At 41.2% G+C, this 16,542-nt stretch overlaps 2 protein-coding genes across 2 annotated transcripts in view; both read left to right on the plus strand.

The window, feature by feature from the left end:
• The window catches only part of LOC103806296 (PR domain zinc finger protein 10-like), a 10,303-nt gene extending 3,836 nt beyond the window's left edge, over positions 1-6,467 (plus strand). The window contains exons 4-6 of the mRNA XM_009078977.1: positions 180-329; positions 3,760-3,879; positions 6,300-6,467. Coding sequence (XP_009077225.1) covers positions 180-329; positions 3,760-3,879; positions 6,300-6,350 — 321 coding nt within the window. The 3' untranslated portion in view covers positions 6,351-6,467. The remainder of the gene's footprint in view (positions 1-179; positions 330-3,759; positions 3,880-6,299) is intronic.
• On the plus strand, positions 6,360-7,669 carry PLAGL1 (pleiomorphic adenoma gene-like 1). Its single transcript, XM_009078976.1, has one exon. It carries the CDS (start codon positions 6,412-6,414, stop codon positions 7,576-7,578), a length of 1,167 nt encoding a protein of 388 aa, XP_009077224.1. The 5' UTR covers positions 6,360-6,411; the 3' UTR covers positions 7,579-7,669.
• Positions 7,670-16,542: the final 8,873 nt, after the last annotated feature.

Here is a 16,542-nt window from a genome sequence, read left to right on the forward strand (position 1 = left end):
TGCACTCAGTATTCTTTTAAGAGTGATCTATTTCAAACCGACTATGATTTCAAAGGACATATGACCAAGACAGGGTAAATAACTGCTAGCTGCGATTCCAAGTTAAAGAAAATTAATGTGCTTCTATATGGGACTTGATTTTATCATGTTCAATCTCCTGTTCTCCCCCTTTGTTTCAGGTCTTGAAAGATGGAGGGAAGTACTTTCTGGACACTCCCAATGAAGACTGTGGAAACTGGATGATGTTTGTCCGGCTAGCCCGGAACCAAGAGGAACAGACCCTTGTGGCTTATCAGCACTGTGGAGAGGTCTATTTCACAACGGTTAAGGTAGTTAAACCTGCACTGCTTCACTTGTCACCCAAATGGAAACCTATAGGCAAAGGTTCTGGAAGACTAACCCTTTTACAGATGAAAGATTGATTATATTCTGCCAGCTGGACCTTTATTACGTACCACCTTTTATATCACTTAATCTGTAGTAAAGCAAGCAGTGTCTGGGTTTTTTCAGGGAAAGGTGGTATGTACTTGCTGTTGTGGGTAGTGAAGAAACTGAGCAGAGGTAAACATAAAAATCATTCATGATGAATGAATGGTGTAAAGTTTTTCATTCCCAGATAGGTACATGGTGAGATTATCTAGGATTGTTACATTCAACAGTACTTCATTCTGGAAATAACAAACACATTCCTTTCCTTTGCTACGTTTTTGGACACATTGTTTTCTGAACATACTACTGTGTGCTCAGGAAGAGGGTGTTAAATGGAGTCCTTGTGTACTATTTTCCATGCTTAGTAAATCTGAAGATGTACCTGCATAATTTAGAATACTACAACATTGCCATGAAATAATTAGTTTATGTTAGAAATTCTGGACTGCATCGTCATCTGAGGAGACAGAACAAAGTACTCTCTATTTATAAATGACACTGGAACGTACAGTCTCGTTTTTTTTGTTGTTTTAGCTACTTTCTCAGGCAAAGTTTGTTTTAATCAGAAATAACTCTTTTGCACCCTTACAAAACTAAAGTCTGTATGTTGAACATAATTCTTGTGTATCATTGTGAGCAACAGTCCAATTTTATAAAACAGTATGAGTCAAAAGGACTTTCTGTTGGATTAAAATCCAGTATTTCAGTTTAATTTCTAAGATTGGCACACATTTCTGTGGCATGGTAGTGTGTACTGTTGTTGCTCCATGTTTGTTTCTCCACCTGCACAGTGAGAAAATTATTTACTGCACGGTGGTGGTGAGAGAATAAGTTAATAGTGGTATCATTTTACACCCTTAAAGTCTTTTATAACAGTATGAAGTATAGTTGCTTTGGGATTAATATTAAAGTGATTACTAAGAAAGTAAAGGTGAAAAAGTATATGCTGTTCTGAGACATATTTAGGCTGTGTTTGAGGTTCTCATGCAGACCATACCATTTGAGATTTTGACTATAAATACATGCTGTGCATGTGAAGTGGACAAGATTGCTAATACTATATTTGGGAGGCATGAACTTTTCTAAGAAGTTGCTGTGAACTGGTAACTTAAAATTTCCGGTGTAATTTAAATACCATTGCACCAGCTCTCTGCTGACTTCAGCTGAGCTCTGCTCACTGGCATTAATGGAGAGTTGCATCCTATATACTGACATGAAGAGCATCTTAGGATGAGGCATGTGTCTTGGAACTTTTTCTGTGCTGTATATCGTAAAGCATTACCTGGGTTTTATTTCTTCTCAGTCCCAGTATCATTCATGGTACTGTGGCATCCCACAGATTTTGTCTTGGTCAGTGACAGTGGTAGTCTTGTGCTACACTTAGGCACACCCTGCTGGTCATGCTGTGAGGCTGCCATAGGGCTGATTACAAAGATATTTTCTCAAGATATTTTTAACAAAGTGTATTAAGTTAAGAGTAAGATTGGCTCCTCTCCTCACTGTTTTTACAAAGGTGGGATTTTGGTGATATGAAACTACAGCTACTAAAGCTACTAACAGAACCATTAGTTTATTTAATGGCTGAAGTCCCTAAAAGTAAGTGCTTTAAAAAAGTGTAGAATTGTGAGGAAGTAAAAAGTATCCGTGGTTGCTCTCTGTCTGATCCCAGGAGAGTTTCACATGGGCACTGCAGTAGCTTTCACTTATTGCCACTGGAGGCACAGAGTAGAAGACAGCTTGTAGTGGATACTGATGCTTAATGTCAGTTTTACTGAGATTAGAGATTTTACCTTATTTGACTATTTCACACACCAATGCACTTGCTCTCCCTCCGAAGTCACATTAACCAGGTCTCAGCTTTCCATGGAGGAGATGGCTGCTGATCCAGGAAAACTGGGTGGAAAGTCATGATAGTGTTCTGTTGTGCAGCTGTTTGTGGGTACCAGTCTCAGGTGCCACTGGCCAAGGTCCTGAGACATCCTCAGGCATTTGTCTCTGAGGAGCTCCTCTAAGCTTTGTTTTCTCCATCTAAATAGACTATCAAGGAGCACAGTGAATGGTCAGCTTCCTTGTTGATGGCTCTGCCTTATGTCCTTAATTAAGTGGAGAATTCAGCACATACTGTTTCTGTTTAGGCCAGGTGTTACAAAAATTTATCAAAACATACAGCCAACCCATACTTGTTGTAGTTAGCAAGCAGGTTTGGGCTTGGGAGTTCAAAAACTCAGATTTCAATACTGTGTACACACAATTACCCTTCACCTTTCAGCATTCACAGTCTGAGTTGTCTTTCCCCTGCCATGCTTATCCCACTTACAACACTGATGTTGTAAAACAAGTGCATTTTAAGATACCACATTTTGTGGAGTAAGACTCAGCTGCTCTCCCTCTGAGTTAGTTTAGCGTAACTAAAGTAAAACTCCAAGTACAGTGCAGTTTGGCTCTACCTCTGTTGCAGCAATGTTGGTTTTGATTAGAGATGAAGAAAATTATGTACAGGGTCAGAGAGTCATATAAATCATCACCCCAAAGTTTATCTTTATACTTTGCTTTTAAAGAACTAATAGATCTTTAGCCAGTGAGTGTAATCCCTCCTCTCTTTTTTTATTTCCTGTATTATTGACTGAAAGTATTTGTCAGAATAATTCATATTCCAGTCCAAAGAAGGATTTGGGCAGGCATGACTGGATGGGAGAGAGCAGATTATGGGCTCCCTTAGTCCTGTGTGGGAAGGCTTCAGTGGAAGGGAGACAGAGTTAGGATAAAGCATAGACATAGTGAGCCTGACACGTTAGAGCCAGCACATGGAAACACACGACTATGACTTGCAGTCCACGTATTGATCAGCTCTGCACCTGTGCTCAGTGAGTGTGACATATTCAGGAGGCATCCAAGCTGTTGTGCATTCATGATGCATCTTGCCTTTGTCTGTACTCCGTAGTTTAATTGTTGTGTCCACTGGGCTTTGAGAGATCAGGGAATGGGCATGGGATGTTCTCTGAAAGGCTGCTGGATATCTGAACATCACAGACAAATACATCTCACTGAGCAAAGGTCATGAGGACTGAGGCATCCCTCCTGCTCCTACCCCTCAAAATCTCTGTGCATACACAATTCTGCTTTTAGAAATGTAAAGTATCAAGACCTAGTCAGTAGTAATGCTGAAAAAGTCCATGAATCTTGAAACTAAGTTACCAATAATTTAACAGATCAAAGAATGCAATTTGCGTAAGGACAACAAATGGCACACCCCTGCTTCTCCAATCTTCATATTATTTGGTTTAGGAAAACTGGCACAAGTAAACATGTGCGATATTTTTCCATTCACAGCCAATTGAACCCCACACAGAATTGAAAGTATGGTATGCTGCCGATTATGCCAAATTTATGGAAGCTTCTGCAGTCTTCATTAAAGAAGAATCAGATGTCTGTCCTTTGCCTCCAGTAGCAGTAAGTACCCCTAATCTGCATTCAAGCTGTCACTAAACATAGTAAATTGTAGTTTATTGACATGCTTTCTCTGTTTATGTAACTCTGGTTATGCAAGGGTAGACCATAGAGTAGTTGGCTAACACAAAGCCAAGAGCAATTTTAACCAAACAGGTGCTCAGAGAAAGGCTTTTTTTCCTCTCCTGTGTTTGTAATCCTGTGGAGCTACTCGATGTAATCAGAAGTAAGTGGCACCACTTGATGTATTGGAAAGACTTAAGATTGGTACTATTTTGTGGATAACCAAGCTGTCCAGCCTCAGACTTCCTTCACCATTTCCCCTTGTTATGCTCTGACCAGTTGGTCAGATAATCCACTCATTATTTCAGCCTTTTCTGGGCTGTTCTGATCCCAGTACTTTCTGCTCTGTATGACAGCAGAAATCCTTCAACTAATAGGAAAAGTTTAAGTGTTGAACACATGGCTGTGAAAATTGATGCCTAAGGTGGAAGGACATAGGAAACAGGGAATGTAATAGAACCAGGAATTCAAGAAGGTATATGAGACCTTCAGGGTATAACCTAGAAGGAAGAGGTTGGAGAGCCACAGCATCAGACATGAGTAACAGAGAGAACTCCATCTGGAAATAAAAATGGAGTGAACATAGGCTTACCATGCTCTCCAGAGCAAGCTAGCCCAAGAGAAAGGGAAAGTAAAGACAGTTGATGAGAAGTGTACGTAAAAGGCAGACACAGCTGAGGAAGTACATGGTCATGTATTAATTGGAAGTACATTTCATCGGTGATTGGAATTATTTTGTAATTGTTTTTCATTGGAATGTTTGGAATGTCAGTATTTAAAGTGAATTCAACTGAATCCAGCAGAGCTCCTATTTCCACAGAAATAATACTTCAAAACAATAAATTGTATGCAAAAAATATAATTATTTAATGCCTCTAAGTCAAGGTAGACTTGAGATCTCCAAACCTAAGGTGTTTCTTATCCAGTTAATGAAAGTCTAGTGCCAAATGCCAAGCTAAGTGAGGAAGTCTCTCCTGGAGACATTGACCATTGCTCTCTAGTAAAGCATGGAGTTGGCCCAAAACATAGGGAAATCCTGTGTAGCTAAATTACACTTGTGTGCAGAAACCTACCCCATTTTGTGTGGATGCTATAGCAGATAAATTATGCCAGTCTAAGGATAAAGTACAATTTGCAACTGCTTTTATGAGTAATATCATAAATGGAACAAAGGTAGAGACTTTGAAATTCAGTAAGCATAGATAGACAAAGGTGAAGGACTTAGGACTGATACAGTAAACTCTAAACAAAAACATGTAAATCAGTATTCAGCCAGGGTTTTTTTTTTCCCTTCAAGTTTGTACTTCTAGTGAGAATCTATTTCCAGTTGAACAACTGCATGGTAATACATGGAAGTAAATATCACCAAAGACAACTGCAGCTCTTGGGAAAACCCAGCAGAAGATCATGAGAAGAATATGACCTTTCCTTAGAATGGATAATAAGAAAGACTTGTTTCTGTTCTCTTTGCAGAAAGAGCCCGTAGACCCTTGGATATGCTCCAGCTGTGGAAGCACTTTTGCAACTTTTGCTCTTCTGGAGTCTCACCAGTGCATCCATAAAGATCGAGTACTTCCTACCAGGTTCAGACCACCAAATAAATTGGGACCTGTAAAAGCAAAAAGCAAACTCAAAGGGAAACTGAGAGGAGCGTCATTAGGCAAAAGCATTACTCAATGCTTTGGGACCATTTCCTGTTCCTCTGCTGCAAAGTTTAGCTGTTCCAGCTCAGGAAGCACTTGTGATGCTCTTGTGAGGTTTATACCTAAATGGAGAAATGGTCGGTCTTCACTGTTGAAGGGAAAAGAAGTGAAGCAGCAGGACGGTTTCCCTTGCCGACTCTGTGGGAAGATATTTGATTCCATTGAAAAGCTCACAGTCCACACTTACGCACACAAAGGGGAGCGTCCCTACAAGTGTTCACAGCACGGATGCACAAAAGCCTTCATTTCCAAATATAAACTGCTCAGGTACAGCTCTGAAGGCATTCCTTTTCCGCTGGGGGTGTGGGGAAAAAACAAAGGACATGTTTTTTCTTTAGGGTGTTCTAGTGACAGTTAATCCCCAAGATCCAGTTTTTATTATTCCTGTTTTGATAGAGTTGGAGAAAACTAGTCTCCCTCAATTGCAGTGGCTACTCAAAAAGATTATGTTGAGCAGTTTTAACCTACTCTGTGCTTTATGATAAACACCTTCCCTGCACCAAAAAACATTTAGGCTTTTACTAATAACCTGAGAACTTGGCAAAAAGGCTTTTCTTCAAGAGTGCCAGTGTTTTCAGGTCTTGAAGCTGCAGATGTGCTAGAGTAAATGTCAACACAAATAACTTTTTGTATGTGTGTTTTGTTTTTTTGTCGTAGGCACTCAGCCACTCATTCTCCACAGAAATCTCACCAGTGTGGCTACTGTGAAAAGACCTTTCACAGGAAAGACCATCTGAAGAATCACCTTCAGACTCATGACCCTAACAAGATGGCCTTCAAGTGTGAAGAGTGTGGCAAGAAGTACAACACCAAGCTAGGCTATAAGAGACATTTGGCTCTTCACGCGGCCACCAGTGGGGACCTTACCTGTAGGGTATGTGCTCAGGAGTTTGGCGGTACTGAGGTTCTGTTGGAACACCTCAAAAGTCACGCGGGGAAGCCAACTGGCGGCAATATGAAGGAAAAGAAACATAAGTGTGACCACTGTGAGCGTCACTTCTATACCCGTAAAGACGTGCGGCGGCACATGGTAGTTCACACAGGCTGCAAAGACTTTCTGTGCCAGTTTTGTGCCCAAAGGTTTGGGCGGAAGGACCACTTGACACGCCATACTAGGAAGACTCATCCACAAGAACTGCTGAAGAGCAGGTTGCAGAACAGTGACTCAGTGGGTCTCCTTGACCAGCTTTTTCCATACAGACTGAAGGAAGATGCCAGCATGCTGTCCCCTTTTCCTGAAAGGGTCTCTGTACAGAATGGCATTGCAAATAATTCAGAATCAGAGGAATACAACTGTACACATCTTCATTCCCAGCCAAGCTTACAAACTGCTCTTCCTCTTGAACCTTCTCCTCACTTGCAAAGGATGGGCTGTGCAGACAGCCTTCCAGCTGTTCATCCCACACCATGTTCAACAGCCATTCCTACTAACCTGAACCTCCATCAGCCTAATAAATATGACCTTAGTTCTACCTCATTTGCAGCAGGATCTCTCAAGAATCTACCAATAAAAGTGGATGTCAAAGGTTACAATGTGCATCTTCTCGAGGACCTGCAGTTACCAGAACCTCAGTCTTTCCACAAAATCAGTCTGGAAGAACCTTCCTCAGGGCCCGTAGGGGATACTGACAAGTACCCAGTACACAAAGAGACAGAGGCAGCAGCTGAAACTACAAGCCTGCCTTTCATGGATCTCACTCATGTGATGAGTTTCTGGCAGCTCCCACCAGGTGACAACCAGAACACTATTGGGGACATCACAATGGCATTTGGATCAGAGGAACCATCACACAGGCTGAATGGCCTTGGCCAGCAGCAAGGTCTTCAGCTAGCGACTGGTGGGATGGCCATAAATCAGCTGCATCATCTTCCTCGTTCCTTTCCATCCACTACAAATTCTGTAACATTGCCTCATTTTCACCATGCCTTCAAATAACTATCACCCTCTGTGGTTTTTTTTTTCCTTTTGTTTTTTTTTAAGACTGGCTTCTTACTTAAATCTGTTAGGATGGGGTGGTTTGGTTTTTGTTTTTAAGAAAAACTGCCCCAAATGTTTTCAAAGCACATTATGAACATGGTAGTTAAATTCAGGATGTTAATAAACAAGAAGCTCTATTTTTCATACTACTATTAGTTTTTTAGCATATGACAACAGTAGAACTAACATATTACCCTCAGGTCCCTCTATATTTTTGTGTCTTACCTTTCATGCAAACAACTGTGTAATATCTTCAATGATAGCAAAGCATCATAACAGGCACAAGAAAACTATAGCTGCTGCAGTAGGAGAAATAGGGTTAGGGTGAATGGGAAGAAGGGGGAAATCACAGAAAAATCTTATTAATGAGCCATAAATCACAGTAAATTTGTACACATGGCAAATGTAACAAATGATTTATCAACATCACATAGATTTCTGTTGAGCACTTAATTAATGAAATTTATTAATACTTAATTTAAATCAGAATAATTCCAAGAGTAAATCTTACCTCCTTGTTTCACTTTTTTCAAATGAAGATCATCACTTATGATTATGTTTAACTAGATTTTGTTTTCTGATGTGCAGTTCAGCTGTGTGCATCTCCTGCCTTTTCCTAGGTCTGGAAATAACCACCACCATGTCCGAATGACTGAGAAAGAACTGCTGTCTTGTAAACGTGCAGTTTTCAGAGTGGGAAGTGAATTGTCTCAAATGTTAGAACAATATATTACTTTTCATTCAGAGCTGGATCTAGCAAGGTATCACACACTGCTCTCTCTAGTAAAGCACTTCAGCATTTGCTTAAATTTAAGCCTGTGTTATCCCATTGGGTCAACAGCTTGATTAATTTAACACTTAATAAAAATAATTGTTCTCCTACTGATGGGGCCTTTATTCACCTTTTGTTGATGAAAATGGCCTTTCTTTGATCTGGGAAATTATTATCAATTGTGACCATCTGAAATGTGAGCTTTTGAAGAAAGCCAGGCCTGGCCCAGGGGAGCCTGTGGCCAAGCAGGACCTCTGTGGGGCCAGGGCAGGTGCACGCAGGTAAGGGCTGTGATGGTTAGCTGACACTAGGCCCTGTTCCAAAACAGGTTATGAACCTGACTCACAAGTGTCACCTGAAATTAGTGGCTGTGATAATGATTGAGGCCGTTTAATCACAGGAGTTTTGCTCCGTAGCACTGGGACAGCTGCAGTTCGCTTTCCAGTCTTTGCTTCTTCCAAACCAGAACCATGGGGACTTCTGTTTGTTTCCTGTAATTTGCCCATGAACACTTCCAGTTGGCAGTGTGTTGGTGTGACAGTCCTTCACCTGATGCATGAATGAGCAGAAACTGCAAAAATCACAGTTTCCGGTGGATGACTTTATGAAAAAAAACCCAAACTCTTCACAATTGACTGTCTCGCCTAACCTATAGTTACAAAAAGATAATCCTGGTTTTAGTGGATGGTGCAGTTACTAATGGATTCTGTTGCAGCTAAAATGAACACAGAATTGCTGAATCTGGACAAATTCTCAAACCTGAAGAACTACTCTTCCATTAAATCCAGAGAGAGTTCATAGTACCAAATGATCGTTATCTGTATAGCATGAAGCAAGCATGTTCCCTTCTCCTTCATTAATCACAGGAATATTTCCAGACAGCTTCAAATAAAAACTAGTTTTTAAATGATTGCTGTTTTGCTGTTACTGAGCTACGGATCATTGTAGTTGTACAATGTGTCATTGAATATTCTTACAAGGTTTATCGGTACTAGGAGTAAGGAAAAGTTGTATTATTGCAGTTTATACAGGAATATGTTCTGCAGATACAGTGCTGAGGAGTATTTTTTGTTACAAACATTTCTGGCCTAAAGCAAACCAAAAGTAACTTTAACATCCCTCCTGTCAACAACATGAGGAAGAGCAGGTGCTGCACAATCATGCTGTTAGCAGTCATTTCACAAAAAAAAAAAAAAAGGCATGTAAACCTGCTGAAATAATGTCAAGAAGCTCAACATGTAGTACGTGGAACAACAGACTGCATCCTAGATGTAGGCACAAGTAGTTCTGTTACTAAGTTTCCATCACCTATCAAAAACCATGTTAATTTCTTTTTCTCTTAGTTCTACTTACCACCTGTTCCTGTTGGGACTTTCCATTTTCTTAATCAGTGACTTGGTGTTAATTCCAGAGAGTTTTTCACAGCCAGTCTGAGCTAGGATGCTGTGTCCCATGTATTACTGATTGGTTCAGTTCCTGCTAGCAGAATTTTTGAGTACTGTTCTTCAATACACTGTTCCTGCCCTTATAATTACATTTTCTGTAAGATACAGGAAAACAAGCTGTGAAATCAAACACTTCTGTATGCAGACAGAAAATAATGGGGATACACCCATGACAACAGATCCAGTAAAACTTGCTCTAACTTTTGAGGAGTCATTTGGTTATAAAGCAACTGTGATATCACTGCACAGGATAGTGTGGAATGGATTTGGGTTTTTTCCTCTTCTTCCTGGACTGAAGAAAAGGCCTAGCAGCACTGCTTTAATATACTGGGCCTAATGTCATGGCTGCTCTTTTTTAAGAGTGTAGCTCTCGGAGTTACAGTTGATTCAGTGTCATCCTTTCTGTATTTATCTAATTGCTATGAGCTAGAGCCTAAGTGAAGTTTAATTGAACTCTGTAAAGTCTGGTATTTATTATTGCTGTGTCCAGCTACTTTCATCTTCATTTACTTTATAAGCATTTGATAGGCAAGAAAATTCCTTATGGATTTTAATTGAAAGCCTTAATGGAAATTATTGGGTTGAAAAATCCCTACATGCTGCATCAGTGAAAGTTTAGGCATGGTGATCCAAGGCTAATAATGGATGAGGAGGCCAAAAAAATAAGGGATATACCTCCACAACGTTTGTGTCTCATGAATCAATTTCTAAAGGCAATTGAAGTGTTTAATGCAAGAATTAGATTTGGTTTTAGTCTGAACTTGAAGTGCTTTGAAGAAGATGCACAGCATACATGGCCATTTATCACTTATCAATCACTATCATTTTATTGTTTACTGGAAAATTTTATTAAATATTTACATGAAATGCCAAAATGTTCTTTTCTCTTGTTCAATATGTTAAAGCAAAGCATTAGTGGGAAGAAAAAAAGGTCACATGGTTCTAGATTTTCCTACATTTTGTTAAAACCATCGAAAGAACCAGTGGTAATATCCATCCCCTACAGGCAATCATTTCATTAAATCTTGGCAACTGGTACAAATAATCTCACAGCTTTAAAGAGTAAGGTGTAATAAGCTTTGTAGACTAAAAGGAGAAAAAAACCAACCAAACCTAAGCCAGTGAATTTCAGTTTGCTTATTTTACTGAACATGGTAGCTGCAGCACTTTTAGCACAAGTGGTGCTGGAAAATTGTGTTGCTTAAGGTCTTCCATAATGTGTCAGCAAAAAACCCTTAATACATCCTTGCTGACCAGGGACTCTTACCTTCTGTTGTCCATTCGCAGCCTAGAAGCAGCAACAAAGCATATACTTGCTATTTGCTAATATAGAATCAGCTTTTATATTTCAGTTCATTTTATTTAAGATTAAATCTATATCCCTGGGAAGGTCATGTCGCAGCTCATCCTGGAAACCATTTCCAGGCACAGTAAGGATGAGAGCATTTCTTTGCACCACTCAAAGTTAGTTTCTCACATCTGCTTTCTCAGCTAAAAAGTGCTCTTAGGTATCACTGAAACTGATCTCTCACCTGCCCAGTGTGCTCTGTAAAGCACCTGGCAAAGCTCATTTTAATGACCGGTTGGTGTTTGGGGTCAGTACCCTCAAAACACCCTTGCCATTCTTAGACCATTCCTCCCTGTCCAGTGTCTTTTTCTAAAGCAGCCCAAGTGTCCTTATCCTATTACTAAAGATATAATATCTTTACAAATAATTTCTCTCAGTAACAACTGATTAAAGGTGGCTTGAACAACCACCAAAAGCCAGTTCCGAACCAGTGGCATGGGCAAAATGGTTTTGAACACAGGGGAGGAGAGAGGATGAGACAGGGCAGATGCCTAACTTCAGGGGGCTGACAGGGTCACCTGGAACTTCAGGGGAGAATGAGGAGTTTTGGTCTCTGGAAGAGGTCTCTCCCTCCTTCCCACAATCCATGTACTTTCTCTCTACAGTCCTACAGTACAGAATATACAGTTCTGTAGTATAGGATATACACCCTCACTAGGCCACTCAGCAATTCATCCTAAAAAGCAGTTCCCCAATTCCTTTCTCCACAACTACTGCTGCTCTTGCACGACTTGGTTTCCTCCAAGAGGGAGAAGGAAAGGGAGGGTCTACTCCTAATGGCAGTAAAGTCAGACAAGAAATAACAGAGTCATTAAAGACTTCAGCAGTGGAAATTCAGAGAGGAGCTTGACTCCAATCAAGGAATGAAGATGTTTCCTACTGCTTATACTGCATTGCTGTCATCTAGGAGGGGAGAAAGGCTGGAATCATGGTAGCTGGTTTTGCTATCAGTTATGAATTCCTGCTCCAGAAGTGAGCCCAGAGAGCCTGCCTACTTCCCTCTCCTGCTCTCTGCCTTCCTAACACAGGCAGGACTCCACTGAGACCCTTTCCAAGATTGCTCCCACATTTTATCAATCAAACTAGCATGAGACATATTGGCTGTATGCGCATCTTTTTGGATCTGTAACTTGTAATACAGCGAGCTCTGTGCAGAGACCACACCTGGTATTAGTAGTAAACCAGACCCATCTTTTCCTAAATTACTTCCCCTGTCTGCACAGCTTGGTGGGGAAGGGCACAGTGAAAAAGCCACCACGTGGAAGTGGGGAAACCTGTGTGCACTACAGCTGATTTGAATGGTAAGGGGATGTATTTCACCATCTGCTGTACCATAGTATGGCTATCCTGACTCTCCTCCCAAAGCATTAATACCAGACCCCAAACTTGCTGCCTTTAAACTTAAAAGGTGCAGTTAGTTTTCTCTTCCTCTCCATCACCTCTACATTGCACTCCTACTCAATTCAAGCCAAGAAATACAGCTGAAAATTTGAGCGCATGGAGGGAATTAATGTTCTCATTGTGTTGTGCTGGGAGTGCAAAACTGAAGCCTGTCTGTGGTTAATAAGAGGTCACTGCTATAGCAAAGATTGGTACAAGAACAGCAATAAGATAAAGTAAACCACAAACCTGGACTGATGGTTGGTGGGGGAGGAGGTGGGAGAGGTTGGCCCTGTTTCAGGACTATTGTCCTGAAGCCTGCCTGGCTGATCGCATAGTATTAACAAAATCCTCCAGTTAGATTTCTTCCCTGGATGTTTCTGTAACCGAAATAAGAGAAAAACTATACTTCCCCCTTGCAAGGGACAAGTAAAAACATTTTAGAACAAGGGTTCTTCCTTTCTGAGGGAAAGGAGAAAAGTTACAAACAAAAGAAATTTGTTTTTTTGTGAAAGGCATAGGAAAGCTGATTTAGCCCCTCACTGTCTATTCACAGCACCAGAAGATGAATAAAAGAACAATGCACTCCAACAAAACACTCTGGTCTTGGCAGACCAAAGAGTGCTTAAGAGGGAATAGAAAAGGCACTATGACCAATGCCTTCCCTTCTCCACTTGTCACATTCTTCTTCTTGCTTTAAACCTTTGTGTACTTCTGCTTCTTTCCATAACTGATTTTAAAGGACATTTTACAACAGTCTGCAAATCACCACTGATGTGGCATTTCTGGGTAAAACGATACACAGCATGTCCATGTGTATTTCCTTCCTCCCCAACAATGTAAAACAGTCAAAAAAACTTGTTCCAGCAAGAGCTGAAGCCTCTTTCCCGCCACCTCTGTAAATAAGTTCAATTTAAATACAATCTTCAGCCCTTGAGTTCAATAGCAGTAAATCTCTGTAACTTCATCCATGAAAGGGCTATTGACAGCTTCAGGTTCAGCCTGGGGCATTCATACACCAACCATCTTGGCTCACACTTTCAGATCTGGCTGAAGAGGAAGCTGTTAGAGACTCATCTTCTGTAAAATACATACTTGAACGTTTCCTAGAAGAGCAGAGACACTCATCTGTACAGGGTAGTCATGACACCCACTGATTTGGCTTCTCAAAGCAGAAATATTCCCAAACACTAGTAGTACAGGTAGGGGGAGGAAAGAATTTGGCACCCAGTCCAGCACATATGTGAGACTCATCCACAACATCCAGGCTTTGTCCTTGGAGGAAACAATAGTGTTACTGAATGAAAGACTTCATATGGAGATAACACACACACTTCAATTTTAACTATACCTTTTTGTGCGGGCTGCTTCTTCACAGTGATGATTTCTGTTCCCTGCAGTCTCTGTTTTAAAGAGCTGAAAGGCTTGTGCTTCTTGTTGAAGGCTTTCTTGCACATTGGATCCTGTCAACTGCCAGACAATGAAAAACGGTTGTTTATGGGTCAGAGTCATGCTTTGTTAATGATGCTTCCTTACTCAGCCTTTAAAATTGCTTATATTCAGGAGCTGGGAGCTGCAGCAGTATTTGTTTTGGGTTCAGTTTAACTCCTGAAGGAGTGCATCAAAACTTTGAAAAGCTGTCCAAGTGCAGCTGCAGTTCGACACACATATGAACTAGAAGCCATTTCCAGGTTGTTCTGCTCAGGGACATGCTGGAGGCCAGTACAAATAATGACTTGCAGAGAAGAACAGACTGGGTCTGTGAACAGGAACTGTCTCATTGCACTCCCTCTCCACACCTGGTTTTCCTTCTGTCTTTCTTGGTTAAGAGGCAGAACAGTCTGACCCTGTTCAAGTGGCCAATATTTACATTATTAGTTCTCTGAGTTTAGATCAGTATTCCATGGGGGAGGCTTCCCTGACAAACAGCAGTGCTGTCCATCCCACCAACTCCACTGAGACAGCCACAGCCTCAGGCTGAATAGGAGCAGCTGCTTACCAGCACCCATAATCTGACAATGCAGAAGGAAAACTAGGATAACGGGAAATTTTAGGTATATATCCTGTGCCAAACTCGTGGAAGAGCCATGCCTCACAACAAAGGAGGTTTTAAGGTTCAGAAGCACTTCAGATTTTACCACCAACCTCACTCTTTGGCACCATGGAAGCAAGGACCAAACTACATTCTCTCTCCTGCACTGTGGATCACATCTGTTTGAGCCCACACACAGCTGGTAAATTAAAGACCCCGTTGTATCTTACTTTGCTTCCTCCCCCATTCCAGTTCTCAGTTATTGTATTGATCTTCTCATTAATTTCTCTATGCTGTCCACTCTCTTCCCATAGGAATTAAGCAGCTGCCTGAGCAAAGGCATTTTGGTTACAGCTCAGCAAAAAGCATTAAAATCTCATTTCCCTTTGAACCTTTTACTCATATGCCTATGTGCTTATCTTCTGTTTCTAGACATTTTTGACAACAAACTTGAAAGGAATATTCTTCTCCAGGACCAAGAGAGCAGCAGATACTTGTGCCTTTGCTCACTGAGGAGCATACCAGTCCTGCATCACCAGGGCACAGAGAGCCATTGTATCTCAGAGACTTGTATCATACTAGTCACAGTGGCACGAAACTTCTTGCTTCTCTCAAAACATAGATATCTCTCTTTTCAAACTTTTGCCAGATGAAACCATTGTGCTCTTCAGGTATCTGACCTGAGACACCAAACATCGAACTACTAACGCACAGAGTAGTTGCACCTTTGTCTCAGCACTCAGTCACTCAGATTCCAGTGTATTTTTCTTGTCTTTTGGTTTTGGTTTTTTTTTTCTAACCCAGTTATTAGCACTTTCTCAGGGCTGATCAGATCTACCAGAGGTACAGGATCAGTAACACAAACTGAGAACGGGAGGGGTATGTGCACAGCCCCACCCCTTGCAGAAAAACCCACGGTTGGGTTGTGCCAGGCAAACTGTGCAGCCACCCATTCAGCTTGTAATCCAGGGAGCAGGGAGGTCAGAGGGAATCTTTTCACTCACTTCAGCAGGCTTTGGAACAGAGCCTGGTGCCCACATTATGCTGTCAAAGGGACTACTTATCAGATAGTTTATTAGTCTATTTTTCCCAAGAAGCCTGGAATAACTAATTCAGCCTAAAAATCTGGAACAAAAAGGAAGCTTCAGGTTAGCAATTTCTGTCTCACCAAGAGAAAATACATTAATTTCAATTCAATATATAGTAAACGTGGTTTTGGACAAGTGGGTAAATTAAGATTGTGCAAGACTGCAGATGGAAGTCACAATATTTCTATGCACATTCAGTAATTCTCTCATCAAGCTCACTAATGAAAGCAGTTACTAGTCAATTTGCTGTTTTAAACATGTTCAAACCACTTCTCTGTTAGCACACACCTCCTCCTTCCCCAGCGCTCACTACCCCTTTCAGCTAAAGGCATTGACATTCGCATTAGAAAGAAGAAAGCTTTGTTTTACCAGAACATCTTGTGCAAAATGTTTTCCCCAGGTTGTAGAAGGAGCCAGATCTTGACTTCGAGCAGCTGTGTAAAATTCAAACCATGCAAGAGTCTCAGTTACAAGCACAGGACAGTTTGACTACAGCAGAATCAGCCCTTGGACTGAGCCCTTGCTGAAACAGTACCTTGTTGTCAGGAAGGGACATCTCCATGGAATCACAGAACATCCTGAGCTGAAAGGGACCCACAATGATTACCGAGTCCAACTCTCCAGTTGTGTGCCAGAGTTCCCTTTTGCACAGCTCCCTTATTTATCCTGTTTCCTGTGAAGCACAAGCTCTCCCTTACCATGACGGACAGCACTGTGCTTTCCACATCACTGATCAGGTATGTCCTGACATCATGGGTGGAAGATTACTTAAGGTCATCGCTGCCTAAATCCAGGGGGTGGGGGGTGGGAAGCAAGAGCAGGCAATCTGCACCCAGATTTATTCCACTGCCTTTGGA

The sequence above is a fragment of the Acanthisitta chloris genome, unplaced genomic scaffold, assembly GCF_000695815.1.
Source record: "Acanthisitta chloris isolate BGI_N310 unplaced genomic scaffold, ASM69581v1 scaffold24587, whole genome shotgun sequence".
NCBI lineage: Eukaryota > Metazoa > Chordata > Aves > Passeriformes > Acanthisittidae > Acanthisitta > Acanthisitta chloris.